This window comes from Mycteria americana, chromosome 4, assembly GCF_035582795.1.
Source record: "Mycteria americana isolate JAX WOST 10 ecotype Jacksonville Zoo and Gardens chromosome 4, USCA_MyAme_1.0, whole genome shotgun sequence".
Lineage (NCBI taxonomy): Eukaryota > Metazoa > Chordata > Aves > Ciconiiformes > Ciconiidae > Mycteria > Mycteria americana.
This window is the reverse complement of record NC_134368.1, coordinates 15,288,093-15,303,561: the sequence shown is the minus strand read 5'-3', so window position 1 is coordinate 15,303,561 and position 15,469 is coordinate 15,288,093. Positions and strand designations below refer to the sequence as shown.

The following is a 15,469-nucleotide window of genomic DNA, read 5'->3' as shown; positions in this document are numbered from 1 at the left end:
ACTAACCATAGTTTTAATTCAGGAAAAAGTAGGTTTTATTGAATCTTTACAATTGAGGGTAAAAAAAGGGTTAAAAAGGGTAAAAAGAAGGAAATCAGTAGAAAATATGATCTGTCAAAAGCAGTGACTGTTTATTGTACTTAATTTGGTTTTCTCCATGTCTTACCAGTTGTGCATATACTTCAGCAGAAAATGAATTTTGTCAAGTCACTAAAGATAAGATTATTGCAGATTCTTAGAATGGGAAAGCATAAGAATACTTAAAATCCCCAAGGCCTATTTTATATACTCCACTCTAAGTGTTGCCATGGATTTCAATGAGACCTGCTCCCATGAAATTATCAGAAAGTTGAAAAAGTCCTTTACAGGCACCCAGGGACCGATCTGAAACCTGAGAGAGGGAAGGGAAGGGAAGGAAGGGAAGGGAAGGGAAGGGAAGGGAAGGGAAGGGAAGGGAAGGGAAGGGAAGGGAAGGGAAGGGAAGGGAAGGGAAGGGAAGGGAAGGGAAGGGAAGGGAAGGGAAGGGAAGGGAAGGGAAGGGAAGGGAAGGGAAGGGAAGGGAAAGGTTTGGATCCCTGCATTTTGGGCAAAAAAATGGAATAGCCTGTTGTTTTGATAGATCTCCTTTTCCACTGATTTCTACAGCTAGTCCAGCTGTATCTCACCTCAAGCTGGCAAATGGCTTTGCTCTTGCTCCTTGTGTTCCACACAGTCATTTTAGCAAATATGAATGCAATGCCCATTAAAGCTGCCATCCTTCATCCGGTATTCCCTTGGGAAGCAGCATGAGAAGGAGAAGCCAAGCCTGTTACCTTGTGGGTTCAGGCTGGCCCAGGCAAGGACAGTGGGGAGAGGTGGTACCTTTTGCTCTGTCTGGGAGAAGCAGAGTGCATGGGTTCAGACAGCTCCTTCACGCCGGGATGTAGTCGGCTCTCTGAGTCTGTCACAGAAGGGTCGTGAAGGACAGCAAGGGGAGCTGTGGGGTGAGACCCCAACCCAGCCCTCCTCTCCCTGGAAATGTTTGGCCTTGCAGTGGAGGGTGTAACAGGGAAAACTGGGATTGCAGGTTGCCAGGACAGCTTTTGCCTAGAAGCTCCAGTGTGTTGTAAACATGGGCTAGATGATGAGCATCTGGGGACTGGCTGCTTTAATGACTTCCCTGTCTAGTGGATACCACCTTGGAGGTGACCAGGACTTACAGGGCCAAGCAGGGTTAGGAAGGCAAATGGAGTGAGGCCAGGACAAGAAAGGGGGTGAAGGAGAGCCAGGTTGGGTGTTGTAGTTTAACCCCAGCTGGCAACTAAGCCCCACGCAGCCGCTCACTCACTCCCTCCTGGTAGGATGGGGGAGAGAATCAGAAGAGTAAAAGTGAGAAAACTCCTGGGTTGAGATAAAGGCAGTTTAATAGGGAAAGCAAAAGCCGCACATGCAAGCAAAGCAAAACAAGGAATTAATTCACTACTTCCCATGGGCAGGCAGGTGTTCAGCCATCTCCAGGAAAGCAGGGCTCCCTCACGTGTAATGGTTACTTGGGAAGACAAACGCCATCACTCCGACTGTCCCCCCTTCCTTCTTCTTCCCCCAGCTTTATATGCTGAGCATGACGCCATATGGTATGGAATAGCCCTTTGGGCAGTTGGGGTCAGCTGTCCCAGCCGTGTCCCCTCCCAGCTTCTTGTGCCCCCCCAGCCTCCTCACTGGTGGGGTGGGGTGAGGAGCAGAAAAGGCCTTGACTCTGTGTAAGCATTGCTCAGCAGTAACGAAAACATCCCTGTATTATCAACACTGTTTTCAGCAGAAATCCAAAACATAGCCCCATACTAGCTACTGTGAAGAAAATTAACTCTACCCCTGCCAAAACCCAGCACATTGGGAAAGGGGATGCAGCAGGGCTGGGCCAGGAAGGGGGGATGCTGCAGGACCAGGCGAGGGGTAGGGATGCAGCAGAGCTGGGCCAGGAAGGGGGATGCAGCAGGGCACCGGCAGAAGGTTGCCATGGGGTTGAGGTGGGAAGGGGATGCAGAGGCGCCGGGAGTGGGGAAGCTGTGAGGCTGGCAGGGAAGGGGGATGCAGCAAGCCCAGGCTGGGAAAGGAACTTCTGCAGGGCCGTGCGGGTACCAGCTCAGCAGCTGGGTCAGTCCGGGTGGGCAGAGCTGGAGGAGGATGCTGCAGGGGGATACCTGGCCGCAGGTGCGTTTCACAGCCAGCTGGCCGAGAGCTCAGCCGCAGGTGATGTCCCCCCCTCGCCCCTTCCCTGCCTTGCCTGGCTGGGAGCGGGCTCAGGGCGGCCACCATCACCCGGCTCAGGGCTTTCAAGGAGAAAATGCTTTTTGAACTCCTCCGAGTAAGATTACAGAAAAGTCTCACGGTGCCTGTTTAAACAAGTGTGTCTGAACAGGAAAATCAAACAGACAGGGAGCGACTTCAGTTTCTCCGCTTATACGATGTTTGAAATGATAAGCGAGGATATATTTTCACATAATTGGGCTATGTCAAGGTACTGGCCGTTTGATCAGATAGAGGCTCTCTATGTATTCTCACATCAGAGGGCTAGTAAACTACAAATTAAGGCAGGCTTTAGATTTTGTCTGCAAAGTAGCCAAATAAATTGAATTTTATCCCTAAAGGTCATTATGGGGGGCGAGGGGGAATACACAAAAAGGGCAGTATAATAACGTACCAGGATAACTGAGTCAGAAAGAGTAAGGGAACAAAATTATTGGAAAGGGCTCATGAAAATCATGAAAATCCATAAGTATTGGGAAGATGCCAATTAACATCTCTGGATCTGACAGGGAGCTTTAAGAGCCCACACTTTCATCACTCCAAAAGAGGTCTGCAGGAAGGCAGGGCTAGAGGGGCAGGGGAAATGTAATGCACCATGGCTCCATTGAAGGCTTTTGGTTTTCTTTCGTTCTGTTTGTTGGTAATTTTTCATTGTATTTGGTATTTGCCTACTTGCAACAATACCTTGGGGACAACGGGATACCCTGGAACACCTCACACAGGCTGGTGGGGTGAGGGCTCAGTCCCCTCCATCCCTCCATCCCTCCATCCTACCTCATTTGCCCTGGCATCTCGGGTAGCCTGGCCTTCCTCCTGCTCCTCTGTCCCTTCACCTCCCCCCAGCCTGTCCCCAGCTGCCCCCAAATTGGGGGAAGCTCCCCTGCCCACCCACCAGCCCCAGGGGAGGACTCCCAGAAGCCTGAGGGCTGCAAACCCCCTTTCCTCTACATGGCCGCTGTCTAAGCCAATCCCTCCTGCAAACCCAAGTCTGGTCCCCCCAGCCTTGTGCTCCAGACAGATTCCCAGGCTCCAGACAAAAAGGCCAGGGGGGCTCCAGGGGACCCGGCTGGCTCCCAGCCAGCCCTGCTGAAAGGGGATCACAAGAAGCCAGATTTACTCCTAAAAACAAAGTTTCCAGTGACTTTCCAAGATGCTCATCATACTCCTTTCTCCTTTTTTCTTCTCCTCCTTCCCTCCCTCCCCTTATTTTTCAAAATCTCAGCTGGAACAGAGGTGTTCCCTGTCACTGCCAGTGAACTCACTGCTCCCCTCCCTCGTCAGCTCCATGTACACCCCATGACATTTCTTTTTCTGACACTGGTTTTATACATCACCAGTATTTAGCTACTTGTGTTGGCAAGTGAGGAGGACCTGAATTTACCTGCGAGGCTGCCACTCATGATTTTCCCTGTAAATAGCTACTGCTGGGTCAAATGGATGGCGATCTGCCCCACGTCCCAGCCCCAGCCACCACAGCGTGGGAGTCAGGATGCAAAATGTGTGTGTGTGTGTGTGTGTGTGTGTGTGTGTGTGCAAATGTCACCTACTGCCAGGGCTTGCAGCTGCACTAGTAACTAGTGAAGGGTGGACTCGCACAGGAGACTTCAGTGTAAAAGAGGTGGAATGGTTTGGAGAAGGCCACCAGCAAACCTAAGGGAGATAATTCTGTGTCCTGAATGCACCCCTGCCCTGCCTGCTGTCAGAGCCTCCTCTTTGTGTCTCTCTGTTATTAATGTGGCATCATTAGCTCATTATCTCTCCTGTGATTTTATAGAGAAAGAAAATAGTGGGAGCACTTTGTTGGTATCCTTTAGGTTGTCTCAGAAGTAAAAATCTAATAGACCCAAATCCAGACCAAGTGTAATGGGACCATTAACAACAGCGGACAGACTGAATCTGGTGCCACCCCAAATCAGTAGAGCTTGCACCCCATGGCAGGATCTCACCGTGCTCCACAGCATGCTCCATGCTGCTGAGGTGGTAGAAGGTGGGCAGCAGCCTGCACTCCTGAGCCAGTCACCCCGCAGCCACCCATGGACCTTCACCGGCCAGCCTGGGCTCACCCCTGTGAGGGATGCTTGGCTGTGTGGAAGGTGTCATAACTTCAAGCCGTGGATTGCAAGGAGAAGCCTGATGCTGTTTGAAAGGCTGAAAGAAGTTCTGCTTTGACTGACAGAAAAAAAGCCAGCTGTTGAAAAGCAAAGTGACCCAACACCAATAGAGAGCCCACACTTGCTACATAAATAATGTCAAAACCACATATGCAGGGAATAACATGAAGGCAGCTCAAGGCAGACCGATGTCTAGAAATGTTACCTCTTTTGTTCCAAAAGCTAATCAGCCCAGCAGCGGACAAGCCAGGAACATTTTAGATTATGTCTACTCTTGCGGTTGATGGAAAGTCTGAGAGGAACATAAGCTTTCAGAAAGACAAATTCAGTTCCCCTACAAAATATTTGGGATTTTTTTCCCTCCTCCTCTGGCAGTGAAATTGTTTGGTTACATTGATTTATTAGAATGACGTAACTCCCAGTATCATATCTAGCCATCGGCTGCCACTCAGCAAAAGGATGTGGTGAGATCACATCACCAAAATAATAAGGCGCTGGAGTTCCTAAGCAGGAGGTTACATATCATCAGGACAGTTTCAAATACTTGCGGATGGCTTTGATAGTTGCAGGAGTGTGATGTTGTTTTGTTTTTCCACAGACAGAGTCTGGAAGATACCGGACACCAGTTACTCTGCTGTTCAACTGTAGTTTCCTTTGCACAGGGAAATTAAAATCCTTCTATATGTATATGCCTGAATATATGTCTTCCCAACTGGCAGGTTTGTGCTTAAGGCAATCACTTTCAAACCATCTTAGCCGAGGAAGAAAAGAAATATTTGCCCCAATCCTGTCCGTGAGTTTAGGGGTATATTTTTGGGCCTCGGCTTTTACAGATGCAAATCGAATGGGGGGGGCAGTCTTGCCTTGGGAAGCTGTGTGACACCAGCAGGAAGGTCCAGAAAGGGCTGCCAGAAAAAGGAGACCTGCCAAGCTCAACTCCAGTGCCCACAGGTTGAGCCGCTGTCCGCCGGCCGGGCCGCAGCTCCCGGCCCTCCTCCAGCTGTGCAGCGGGAGGCAGCAGCTGGAGGAGAAACCCTTTGCGCAGACACAGCCCTGCCGCACATAGGCGTTTGCTCTCCCTTGATTTTTCCTTCTATGAACTTTTTATTTTTTCCCCAGGAGCTGATTAGTATCTAGCTGAAACGTATTTCCTTCTGAAAAGTGGGTTTGTTTTGTGTTTGGTTTCCCCCGCTATTTGCATAGACCTCGCTATTGGGAACAGACTTAGATCGGGACTTCTGCAGTTTGCAGAGTTTTTTCAAAATGTGGTGACATGCGTTTCTTCTGCTTTATATGTTTTCTTACCATCCTTTCCATCACATATTTTCCAGCATTTGAGAGAGATGTAAGGAATAGCTTTTACACAATAGGCAAAGAAGCAGGGGGATTATTCCAATGGTCTTACAAGTTTGGAGTATTTCATCTTCTTCAAAAGGCGAGGAAAAAAAACTGTGTCCTTGTGAGCAAATGATTAGAAGAAGACTGGGAATACAATAATTACCCCAAATGGAAACCCAGACCGCAGTCAAACAATACAGCTTTTGTAAACCGGCTCCGCCTGTAAAAAGTCTAGGAAATCTCATAACTAGAGCTGGCGAAATCCTTTTCTTATGCAACGATATGTAAAAGGCTCCTGAGAAATGAGGAGTAAACATGGAAACGCTGTAAAATAGCATGGTAATGAACTTGCTCTGAGCATCGGAGATCGCCTTGGCGGTACCAGCATGGATTCCTTCAACCACAAAGTATTTTCTCATGTTAAAGAATTTGGGACAAATTACATTTCGTGACATTTCGCCAATAAACAAGCACGTGAAGACAAATAAACCGGGACTCGCCATAATCTACCTTGATCGTTGTGGAATTCAAGGGGACCAAAGGAGTTGGGAGCGAGACAGAGTGCGGCTTTGAATGAATGTCCTTTATGAGGGAGCAGAGAGAAGATCATTTATATCCTTCATATTTTATAGTTTTGCCTCTAGGAAAGAAAAGACCAGCGGAGCCCCGACTATCATTTACTCATAATGATCGCATTCAATCTACTGATTCACAGTGAATCATATAATAAGGTCTCCATTTTGCGCATGGGGAGAAGAAGGAGGGGTGGTTAAACTTTGTTTAGTTCGCATTCATGCCCCCGGCCTCCTGTTTCCCTTGAACTGTCCAGTTCTAATGACTCACCCACGGGGAGATGGTTTTTTTGGTTTTTTCTTTACCCCACCCCCCTTGGGTTACCCCCCGCAATAAAAATCCCTGGAAGGAAAGCTGACAGGTTAATTGTACAGTTACTCATTTTCCTACGGCAGCGTTTCATCCGAGCACGGCTCTGCTTTCGCGGCCTCTCGGGGCCGGGCCGGGCCGGGCCGGGCCGTGCCGAGCCGCTGCGGCGGTGGCTCTGCCCCAGCGCCGCGGGCGGAGACCCCCGGCCAGCCCGGGCCCCGGCGGCCGCGGCCCCGCGGAGCGCCCGGCCCGGTGCAGCCCCGCCGACCGGGGCACGGCGCGGCTGCGGGCGGGGGAGCAGGAGAAGCAGCCCCGGACGCCGGCTTGCAGCGGCACCGCGAAAGGGGGAAAAGCTGCTTTTCGGCATTTTGGCCTAAACCCGCACCCACGCCCACGGCCCCTGGACACGGGGCGCCAGCCCGCTCTGCGCACCCCTCCTGCGGGTTTGGGTCAGGACGAGGGGATTTCGGCACCTGAGCCCCTGCTCCCCTGCTAGGTGTTATTGCAGAGACCCCTGCACACACGGGTAGGCGCATAAACAAAACCGCCGGCTCGCTGCTATAGTGCAACCGGCGGTGGGGTGCTCTCTGCTCTCGGGACCTTTGCCATCCGCAAGCGTTTCAGGTAAAAACGGCGGCGAGGGCTGGTGAAGCTCTCGGGGCTGGAGGCGGCGGCTGGCTCTGCAGGGAGGTCTGCGCCGGGGCTGGGAGCCGCGCATCGGCCGGTGCGCCCCGTCAACGACTTCTCCTGCAGACCCCCGTGAGGAATAGTCGGAATCAGCCCAAAAAGCGAAGGGAAGAAAGGCACCGAGCGGCCCGAGCGGGGGAAAGGCTCGGAGAGCACAAGCATCCCGGGGCGAGCAGACGAGGAGAGGCAGGTGGGTGCCGGCGGGCAGGGGCAGAGGCGATGCCACGCAGATGCCGGCCCCAAATGCGCCTGGGGAAGCGGTGCTCTTCTCGAGGAGAGCCGGCACCTTTGCAAGAGCTTTGAAAAAATATGTATAAAGTGAAATAGGCGTGTTGTCACTGAAGGGAAACCACTGCCTTAGCCATGGGGCTTTCACCAGGACAGCCAAGTTCCCTTTTGGGCAGAGCAGAGTCTCGAAGTCTGCTTGACATCTTGAAGCTTAAATAACCGTAAGGCATTGTTACTCCCTGGCAGCAAAGTGCCTCGTTACGCCTGATTGAGCTAATTGCTTTGAAATAGGATATATTATCTATAATTATAGAGATCTTGGAGGAGACGGCCAGCCTTTTCTTTCATCTTTTCCAAGTGCATCATAATGTCGCGATCAAATTAATTTGGGCCACTTGAAATAGTGCCTTCCTTTCAGCCCCGCTCCTCCGACCCTCAAAGAGCCGGGGACGCCTCGGCGGCTGGAGTTTGGCCGCCCAAATCACCACTCCGGGTAACCTCCCGAAGACCAGCCCAGGTGCCTGAAGCCTTAAAAGTACTTTAAGTTGTGTTTGATCTGGGCGGAATGGGAAAGGGGAAAAGAGAGAGAGGGGGGAAAAAAAGAACAAAGAAAAGAACAGAGGTCTTTTCGCTTTATCCGACGCTCAGCGGAGAAGGAGCAGCGACGGGAGCAGGGAGGGCTGAGGCTTGAAGGGCTTTGAGGGCTTGTAAAGCCCGCGGGACATTTTTAGCACTTGCGATAGATCTGGCTCTCAGCCCCCAGGGCTGAGCCGCTCAGAGCTGGAGCGAGGCTGGCTGCAGGGCGCGGAGGGAGCGCGGAGGGAGCGCGCAGGCGGTGCCCGGCGCGGCAGGGCTGCCCCGGAGCCGGCAGTCCCCAAAGCCTCCTGGTGTCCTGCGGGGCTGTCTGGTCTCCTAAGAGCTGCTGTCTCGGGGGAAATAAAATAGAAACAAGGGAAACAACAACACCCCTCTCCTTTCTGAGTTCTGCCTTTAAGTCAAAGATAACGTTTACAAAAGGCGGACAATGCCCTGAATTGGCTTAGCGCTGCCTCCCGTCCTCCCTCCCCATCCCCCACGCACTCCTCCCAGCCCTTGTTGTTGTATTCCCACCGAAATAAAATGCTGTGGGTAATGGCTTTGCCTAGCACATTCATTATATTGAAACGGGACTGTTTAGGATGCTAATTGCCCAATATTGTTATCTAGCACAAGTGCCTTCAGGGAAGGGCCACGGTTCCCAATAAAAACACTGGACTGGAACAAGCACCAATAAAATCACCTATTCCCCCCCGCCCTTTCACTTCGGTTTTCTTTACAGCCCAGGAGGAAAATAAGAGAGATGCATCTAAAAGCAAGTCAGAGTACCAGCACGACGGAACGGATACAAAAAGAAGTTCCTAGAATCTAATGGTGTTTTGGTCACCCAGAGCGCAGCGAGCAAGGCGAGAAGGGTTTGGATACTAAAAATTTCCGCTAAACACAGAAATACATCTCGGGGCAGATTTCGTTTTGTAAATTTGATTTCTTCATTCCTAACTTAGAACCTGTAGATTTCCTTAAGAAAAAAAAGAAAGAAAGAAAGAAAGGAGCAAGAAACGAAAGGAACTTTACTGGCTTCCCGTTTTCAGCCCAAGAGCCTGCCAGCATGTGAATTAGAATCAAGTCCTTGCCCTGGTACAGTGATTAAAATACCACCGAGTATGACAGAAACGTAAACACAAAGCGTTCATTGCTGGGAGATAAATAAAGAGCTAATTATCTCGTTCTGTCAACTCTCAATGAGAGCGGGATCCCGCTCTCAGTATGGGACGCACACTCAGCTCCTCAAACCTCAGCAACATCCCAATGTTCAAACCATTCTGCAAAAGAAAAGTGGGGAAAAACAAAACCCCAGCAGCTCTGTTTTTCCTTTCATATTTCCGTCAAAACAATGAGATCGAAAGCAGCCTAGGGGCTGCCTGGAGGTCTAATAAACACATCACTTCTTTTGCGCGGTTGCGTTTGGGATCGGGGGGAAAAAAAAAAAAAGATCCTACCTGTAGGATCGGGTGGAGGGGACACCGCGAAACACGACGCATCGATATTTGTGCGTGTTTTCTGAGTCGGGGGGTGGGGTGGGGGTGCGTCTTCGCGTCAAGCACCGGGCTTTGGGAAAATGTCGTGTGATTGGTAGAGCAAACTAATTTTGTCAGGCTGAATGTGCCGATGTCCCAGGGCTAAGGCGCCTTGCTCCCTTGATGCGGGTTAACGTCCTCAATAGTCCCCCTCCAGCTGAAGCCTTTGATCAGACCGCTGCTGGCGCCTAAAAACAACATCACTTGTCTGCCTATTAGAGGCACTGACTAATCGTGACAGATTGTTTATTCTCGCAATTAGCAATGCAGCCGCTTCTCCGAGCACCCCCCCACACAACCCCGCCCGGCGCGGCCCGGCCCGGCCCGGCCCCCGGCCCGACGGGGCGCGGGGGAGGCTGCGGGCAGCGCGGGGGAGGCTGCGGGCAGCGCGGGCAGCGCGGGCGCCGGTGCCGGCAGGGCGCGGAGCCGGGCTGGGCTGGGCTGGGCTGGGCGGCGGCCCCGCCGGTCCCCTCCTGGCAGGAGCGCTCACCAGGGCGGCACGAATCGCGAGGGGAATTGAACGCGTCTGTGCGAGGTGTGTACGTCGGTGAATAGGTCTGTGCAATGTGCGTGCACCCGGATCTATAGGAGCGCCCAGGGGTCCCCTGCAAGTCGCCTACAAATCGTCTTCACTAGAGGGATCGTATATGAGCACGGCAGAACACGTGCCAGTAAGGTATGTCCGTGCACAGGCAGGGCAGTACCCACGGCAAGCACACCGCCAGGCTGTGTACTCACGCGTGTGTACGATACGTGCGTGTGTAGCTGCGTGCAGGACAACTCACTTCAATCAGGTCCTGTTGCTTATCAGTTAATAAAGTGTCTATTATATCAATTCATTTCATAATCTATATGCTCCTAATCTACCATCTTTATTGGGTCCAGTTAAAAGGAAAGGGAATTCGCTGTCCCTCCCCGTTTGGATAATTACCCTTAAATGACTGCAGGAGCCTCCTGTGTTTCGAGGAGATTAGAGCCCTGCAGCTATCAATAAACTTTTCTCAGCGAGCGGCCAATCACGTTCTTGGAGAGCGGCCGCGTTTTACTGCACATCCGTCCTGGGCGCAGGGATAAGGGATCGTAAAACGAATTTACAAAACAAAATAGCCGGGACTTTAATGAGTCTGGGGCTCGGATGTTCTTTTTTACGTGAATGAGCATTTCATTATCTGGAGACACGCACGCATCTATGCCACGAAACGTGGCACAATTTATGTGTCTGTGTGTATGCCCATGCGCGCAGATCTCCGCAGACACATCGAACACGCCGCAGGGCCGGCGTTCCTTTCAAAAAACAAAACAACCAAACAGACTAACGCTAAACCCCCTTTTTCAAGGCGCAGCCAGGCTGTGGGACAGGCAGGCGCTCCCTCCGAGCGGTGACGCCCAAGACAGCCCGATATCTGTCGGGTTTCGGAAGAACACGGCTCGGGCCCGCTCCCTCGCGCTTCGCAAACAGAAGGGCCGGCTGTTTTCCGACGTTCATACATTTTTTTCCCCGATTTTTGAGCCAGCCCCCGCAGTCCCGTCCCCGCGGCAGAGCGCTGTTCCGGCAGCCCCGGCCTTGCTCACTCTCGCCCGCGGTGCGCGCTGGGGCGCGGAGCGGGGCCGGAGGCGCGGAGCGGGCGGCCCCGACGGCGGGCCCGGCTTGACCCCCCCGCCCGCTGCCGGCGCCGCCGCGCCGCGCCGCAGCCAATGGGGCGCCGCCGCCCCGCCCCCCGCGCGCTGGTTGGGCGGTGCCTACCCCCGCGCCGCTTTATCAGGCGGCGCCGCCCGCCGCGGGGACGGAGCGTGCCGACGGCTGCCCGCGCCCCCGCGCCGCCCCGGCCCCATGAGCCGCGGCGCCCGCTCCCGCCCGGCGCTGCGGTGGCGACGGTGGGCCGCCTCTGCATGGCCCCGGCTGTGGATATGACCGCCGCGCCCACCGGGGTCCGCAGCGACGAGCTGCCCGCCTCCGCCTTCAGCAAGCCCGGCGGCGGCGGCCTCCCCGTCGCGGCGGCGATGGGCGGGGAGGAGGAGAGCGACAAGCCCAAGGTCTCCCCGTCCCTCCTGCCGTTCAGCGTGGAGGCGCTTATGGCCGACCGCAGGAAGCCGGGCGGCAGGGAGGGCCCTGAGGGCGCCGGGCCCCCGCCGGGCGCCGGGGCGGCCGCCCGCGCCAGCCTCAGTCCCCGCTTGGGCGCCCTGACGGCGGAGGCGCCGGCCTCCCCGCTGCCCCTCGGCGGCCACTTCTCCGTCGGGGGGCTGGTCAAGCTGCCCGAAGACGCCCTCGTCAAGGCGGAGAGCCCCGAGAAGCAGGAGCGGAGCCCCTGGATGCAAAGCCCACGGTTTTCGCCGCCTCCCCCGAGTAAGTAGGATCCGGGAGCGGGCGGGCTGGGACGCTCCCGAGCCGTCCGCGCCCTTCCCGCGGGGCCGGGCGGTGCGGGGGCAGCGCTGCGGGGGCGGCCAGGGATTTCCTCTCGCTTTCGCCCAGCCCGGCCCCTCCTGGTATGCTTTTCCCTGCGGTTCGCGCTCTTTGCCGGGCCGCTTCGGCCTGTTCAAAATATTGAACCGGTTCGAGTGTGTGCGAAGCCAGAGCAGCGCCGGGGGAGGACTGGGGAGGCGAAGGAAGAACGGCCGTGGCGGGGCGAGATCTTGTGCTAAATGTTAACTGGGGAGGGGGCAAGAAATAAAAAGAAAAAGCAGCCTGGCCTGCCGGTTAGCTTAACCTGGGGCTCGAACTGGCCGCGCAAAGCCTGGCGCAGTCTTAGCGGTGTTTTCTCCGAAAGTGGCTCCAGTAATTTCCCGGGGACCCGCACAGAGCGGCTCCCGGGCGCGGCGCCTTCGGGCGTTGCAGGCTTCAGTCCCACCGGCTGCTCCCTCAAGTGTTGCATCTCCAAAGTCCGAAGAGCCGCAATTACTGATGTTTTCCTGCTTTACTACAGAGAGATCTAAAATAATAAAAATAGCAGCGGGAGGGCCGAGATCAGAAGAGCCCGTTAATCCTCTCCAGCGGCTGCGCTGAGCCCGGGAGTGCGGCGGGCCGGGGCCGGACAGCGCGGGCCGCCTGCCTTCGGCCGGATCCTGCTCCCTCTGCGCCCGGGCTCCCGTGGGAAAGGGCGAGCTTGGGCTGAGGCTCTCCCGAGCGTTTGGGGTGCTCTTAGCAGAGCTGCGAACAGAGCTGCTTTCTCTCCCCCTGGGCAGGTTTCCCGAAAGGACTTGTTACAATTCTAGAGTATCGCAGTGGTCTAATCTATTTAAATTGCAAAGTGAAAGTCGTTGTTGCTAAGTAAACCCGGGGCAGATCGAGGCTGAGGACCCTTAGAAATTTTAAATAAGAAGAGAGGAGCAGACTGGTGAAGAGCAGTAGATAGAGGCTGAGTGTGAATTCATAGCTCGTAATTAATTACATGCTTAATCCGGTTCCCAGGGGCCTAATGAAGAGGGTGTGAGTCTGAGAAGCCAGCCCGTTTTGTTTATTTTTTTTCTTAATCCAATAAAAAGGACAGGACTTTTTTTTTCTTTTTGGACGGTCACTCCCTTCATTTATATCTCCCCTGTATCAGCCGTGAAGGCAGGAGGTGGAGGTTGTGTGGATGTCTGACTCCTGCCCTGTGCCGAGTTTTTCCATGGAGTTGGAGCGGTTCTCACTATGGAGCACTGCAAGTAACTTCGGTCCCAGGAGTCTTGAAAAGCCTAACTCCTTAGTAAAGCACCCGCTTTCTTTACTGGTGTGCGAGACATCAATTTGAAGCTTGTCCCGGGCAGCCCTGGAGTTTTTGGGCCACTTCACTTTGAGCGGGACCTTATTTTCTCCTCTCTCTCCACCCCAGCCGCTGTACGGTGGGGGCTCTGGGGGGCGTGCGGGTTTGGGCGCTGCTAACCGAGGTGTTTCTCTGCTTCCCCCTCTCCTCCGGCTGCTCCTGGGCACAGGGCGGCTGAGCCCCCCAGCCTGCACCCTTCGCAAGCACAAGACGAACAGGAAGCCCCGGACGCCCTTCACCACGGCGCAGCTGCTGGCCCTCGAGAGGAAGTTTCGGCAGAAGCAGTACCTGTCCATCGCCGAGCGCGCCGAGTTCTCCAGCTCGCTTAGCCTCACTGAGACCCAGGTGAAGATCTGGTTCCAGAATCGCCGTGCCAAGGCCAAGCGGCTCCAGGAGGCTGAGCTGGAGAAGCTGAAGATGGCAGCCAAGCCCATGCTCCCGCCCGCTGCTTTCGGCATCTCCTTCCCGCTGGGCGGCCCAGCCGTGGCCGGCGCCTCTCTGTACGGTGCCTCCAGCCCTTTCCAGCGGGCAGGGCTGCCCGTGTCTCCTGTGGGACTGTACACAGCGCACGTGGGATACAGCATGTACCACCTCACATAGAGCTGAGCCCTGCCGACCCCAGCCTGCTGGCTGTCTGCTCCCGCTGGCTCCGCACGCACTCCCTCCCTGCTCCTCTGGCTCCTCGCTGCGGACTTCCCCACGGGCCCTGTGGCAGAGACTTCTCCAGTCCAGCTCTGCTCGGCCTCTCTGCTTCCCCCTGTGATGCTGGCTCCCCCAGTCCAGCCCTGTTCCGCTCTCCTCAGCAGTTCTGGGAGCTGCTCTGCTCTCCAGCTGGCATGAACCTGAGGCATCACCCCAGCTCCTCCCTGACACAGGGCAGCGATGGGCCAGCCCTGACCCACTTCCCCGGGTCCCCAGGCTGGCAGCCTGGGGAGAGCCCCCTGCCGTGGGGAAGGAACTGTGGAAGAGAAACTGCAAAAAGGGGGCTGAAAGACAGGACATTTCTCTTATTTTCTGCAAGGCGAGGTCAAGAGGCAGAAGTGTAGAGCAGCCTCTCCCGTCCCTGTGTAACAGCACTGTCTGTTACCTGTGTTTGTTCCTCCACCAGCTCCTTTGGAAGGGGCTCTGTGTACTATGTAATATACTGTATATTTGAAATTTTATTATCATTTATATTATAGCTATATTTGTTAAATAAATTAATTTTAAGCTACTCTTTGATGCTGTTTGTTTGCTCCTTGCCCTGCCAGGGGTGACAGAAGAAGAGACTAAATTTGCCTGTGTGTCAGGGGGACAGGAGAGAGGGACTGGCTGTACCAGCCGTTTTTCTTCCTGCCCAGGAAGATTCAGCCTCAGGCAGTGAGGCCTCGGCTGCGTTTTCAGCTTGCTGCGTATCCCAGAGCTGCCCTGTCCTCATGGCTGTCTGAGGTTGTTTCCTTCCCACCCCTTGGCGGCAGCTCCCACCGCATCCCCTGCCCGAGGGTGTGGGCACCCACTGCTGTTCTTCCCAGCGGCCCCGGGCTCGGCACAGCCCCGGCCGGGCATTCCCAGCCCTAGGCAGGAGGAAAGCTGCGCCTCTCCCTGCCGGCGGCCTTTTTCCGGGAAGCTCCCGGCCGCAGCCCCCGACGGCCGCCGGAGTCTTTGGGGATCGTCCCCCACCTCGGTGCCAAGCCTAGAGAGAGACCAAGGGCTTCCCCCGCAGCTCCCTGGGGCAGCCCGCATTGCTCAGGGGAGGGTAGCATGGGGGGTTTGGGGCGGTGGGGAGGAGAGGAGGCTGCGGCTGTCGGGGTGGTGCGGGAGAAGGGCAAAAAGCGCGCTAATAGCGGGGCAGAGGCAGCGCCGCCGCCGGAGCCGAGGGTCGGGTGATGGGCACGGGACTGTTAGGGTACAGGGCGGTGGGGATGCGGTGTGGGGGACGGTGGTGTTTGGGGACGGGTGTGGGGCTGCGGCAGGCAGCTGGCGGGACCCGCGGGACTGACGGTCGGGACCGCTCGGCGCCGTCTCCTGTCCATCCCCGTGGCTCCGGGCGCCCCGCAGCCCTCAGCGTCCGGCTCCGCTGGAAGCCCGTCCCGGTGGCCACGGC

The 15,469-nt window shown here is 55.2% G+C and overlaps 2 protein-coding genes across 2 annotated transcripts in view; both read left to right on the top strand.

Moving 5' to 3' along the window:
* The window catches only part of EVC (EvC ciliary complex subunit 1), a 510,906-nt gene that overhangs the window by 33,077 nt on the left and 462,360 nt on the right, over positions 1-15,469 (top strand). The gene's annotated exons all lie outside the window — the stretch shown is intronic.
* MSX1 (msh homeobox 1) lies at positions 11,431-14,582 on the top strand. The gene is made up of 2 exons (XM_075499727.1): positions 11,431-11,990; positions 13,556-14,582. Exons 1-2 carry the CDS (start codon positions 11,537-11,539, stop codon positions 13,984-13,986), a joined length of 885 nt encoding a protein of 294 aa, XP_075355842.1. The 5' UTR covers positions 11,431-11,536; the 3' UTR covers positions 13,987-14,582.

Bases quoted from the DNA above. Each gene is read 5' to 3' on its own strand.
- MSX1 (XM_075499727.1), top strand. From the start codon at position 11,537: ATGGCCCCGGCTGTGGATATGACCGCCGCGCCCACCGGGGTCCGCAGC. The intron at 11,991-13,555 runs GTAAGTAGGATC...TCCTGGGCACAG, and splicing joins GTTTTCGCCGCCTCCCCCGA to GGCGGCTGAGCCCCCCAGCC.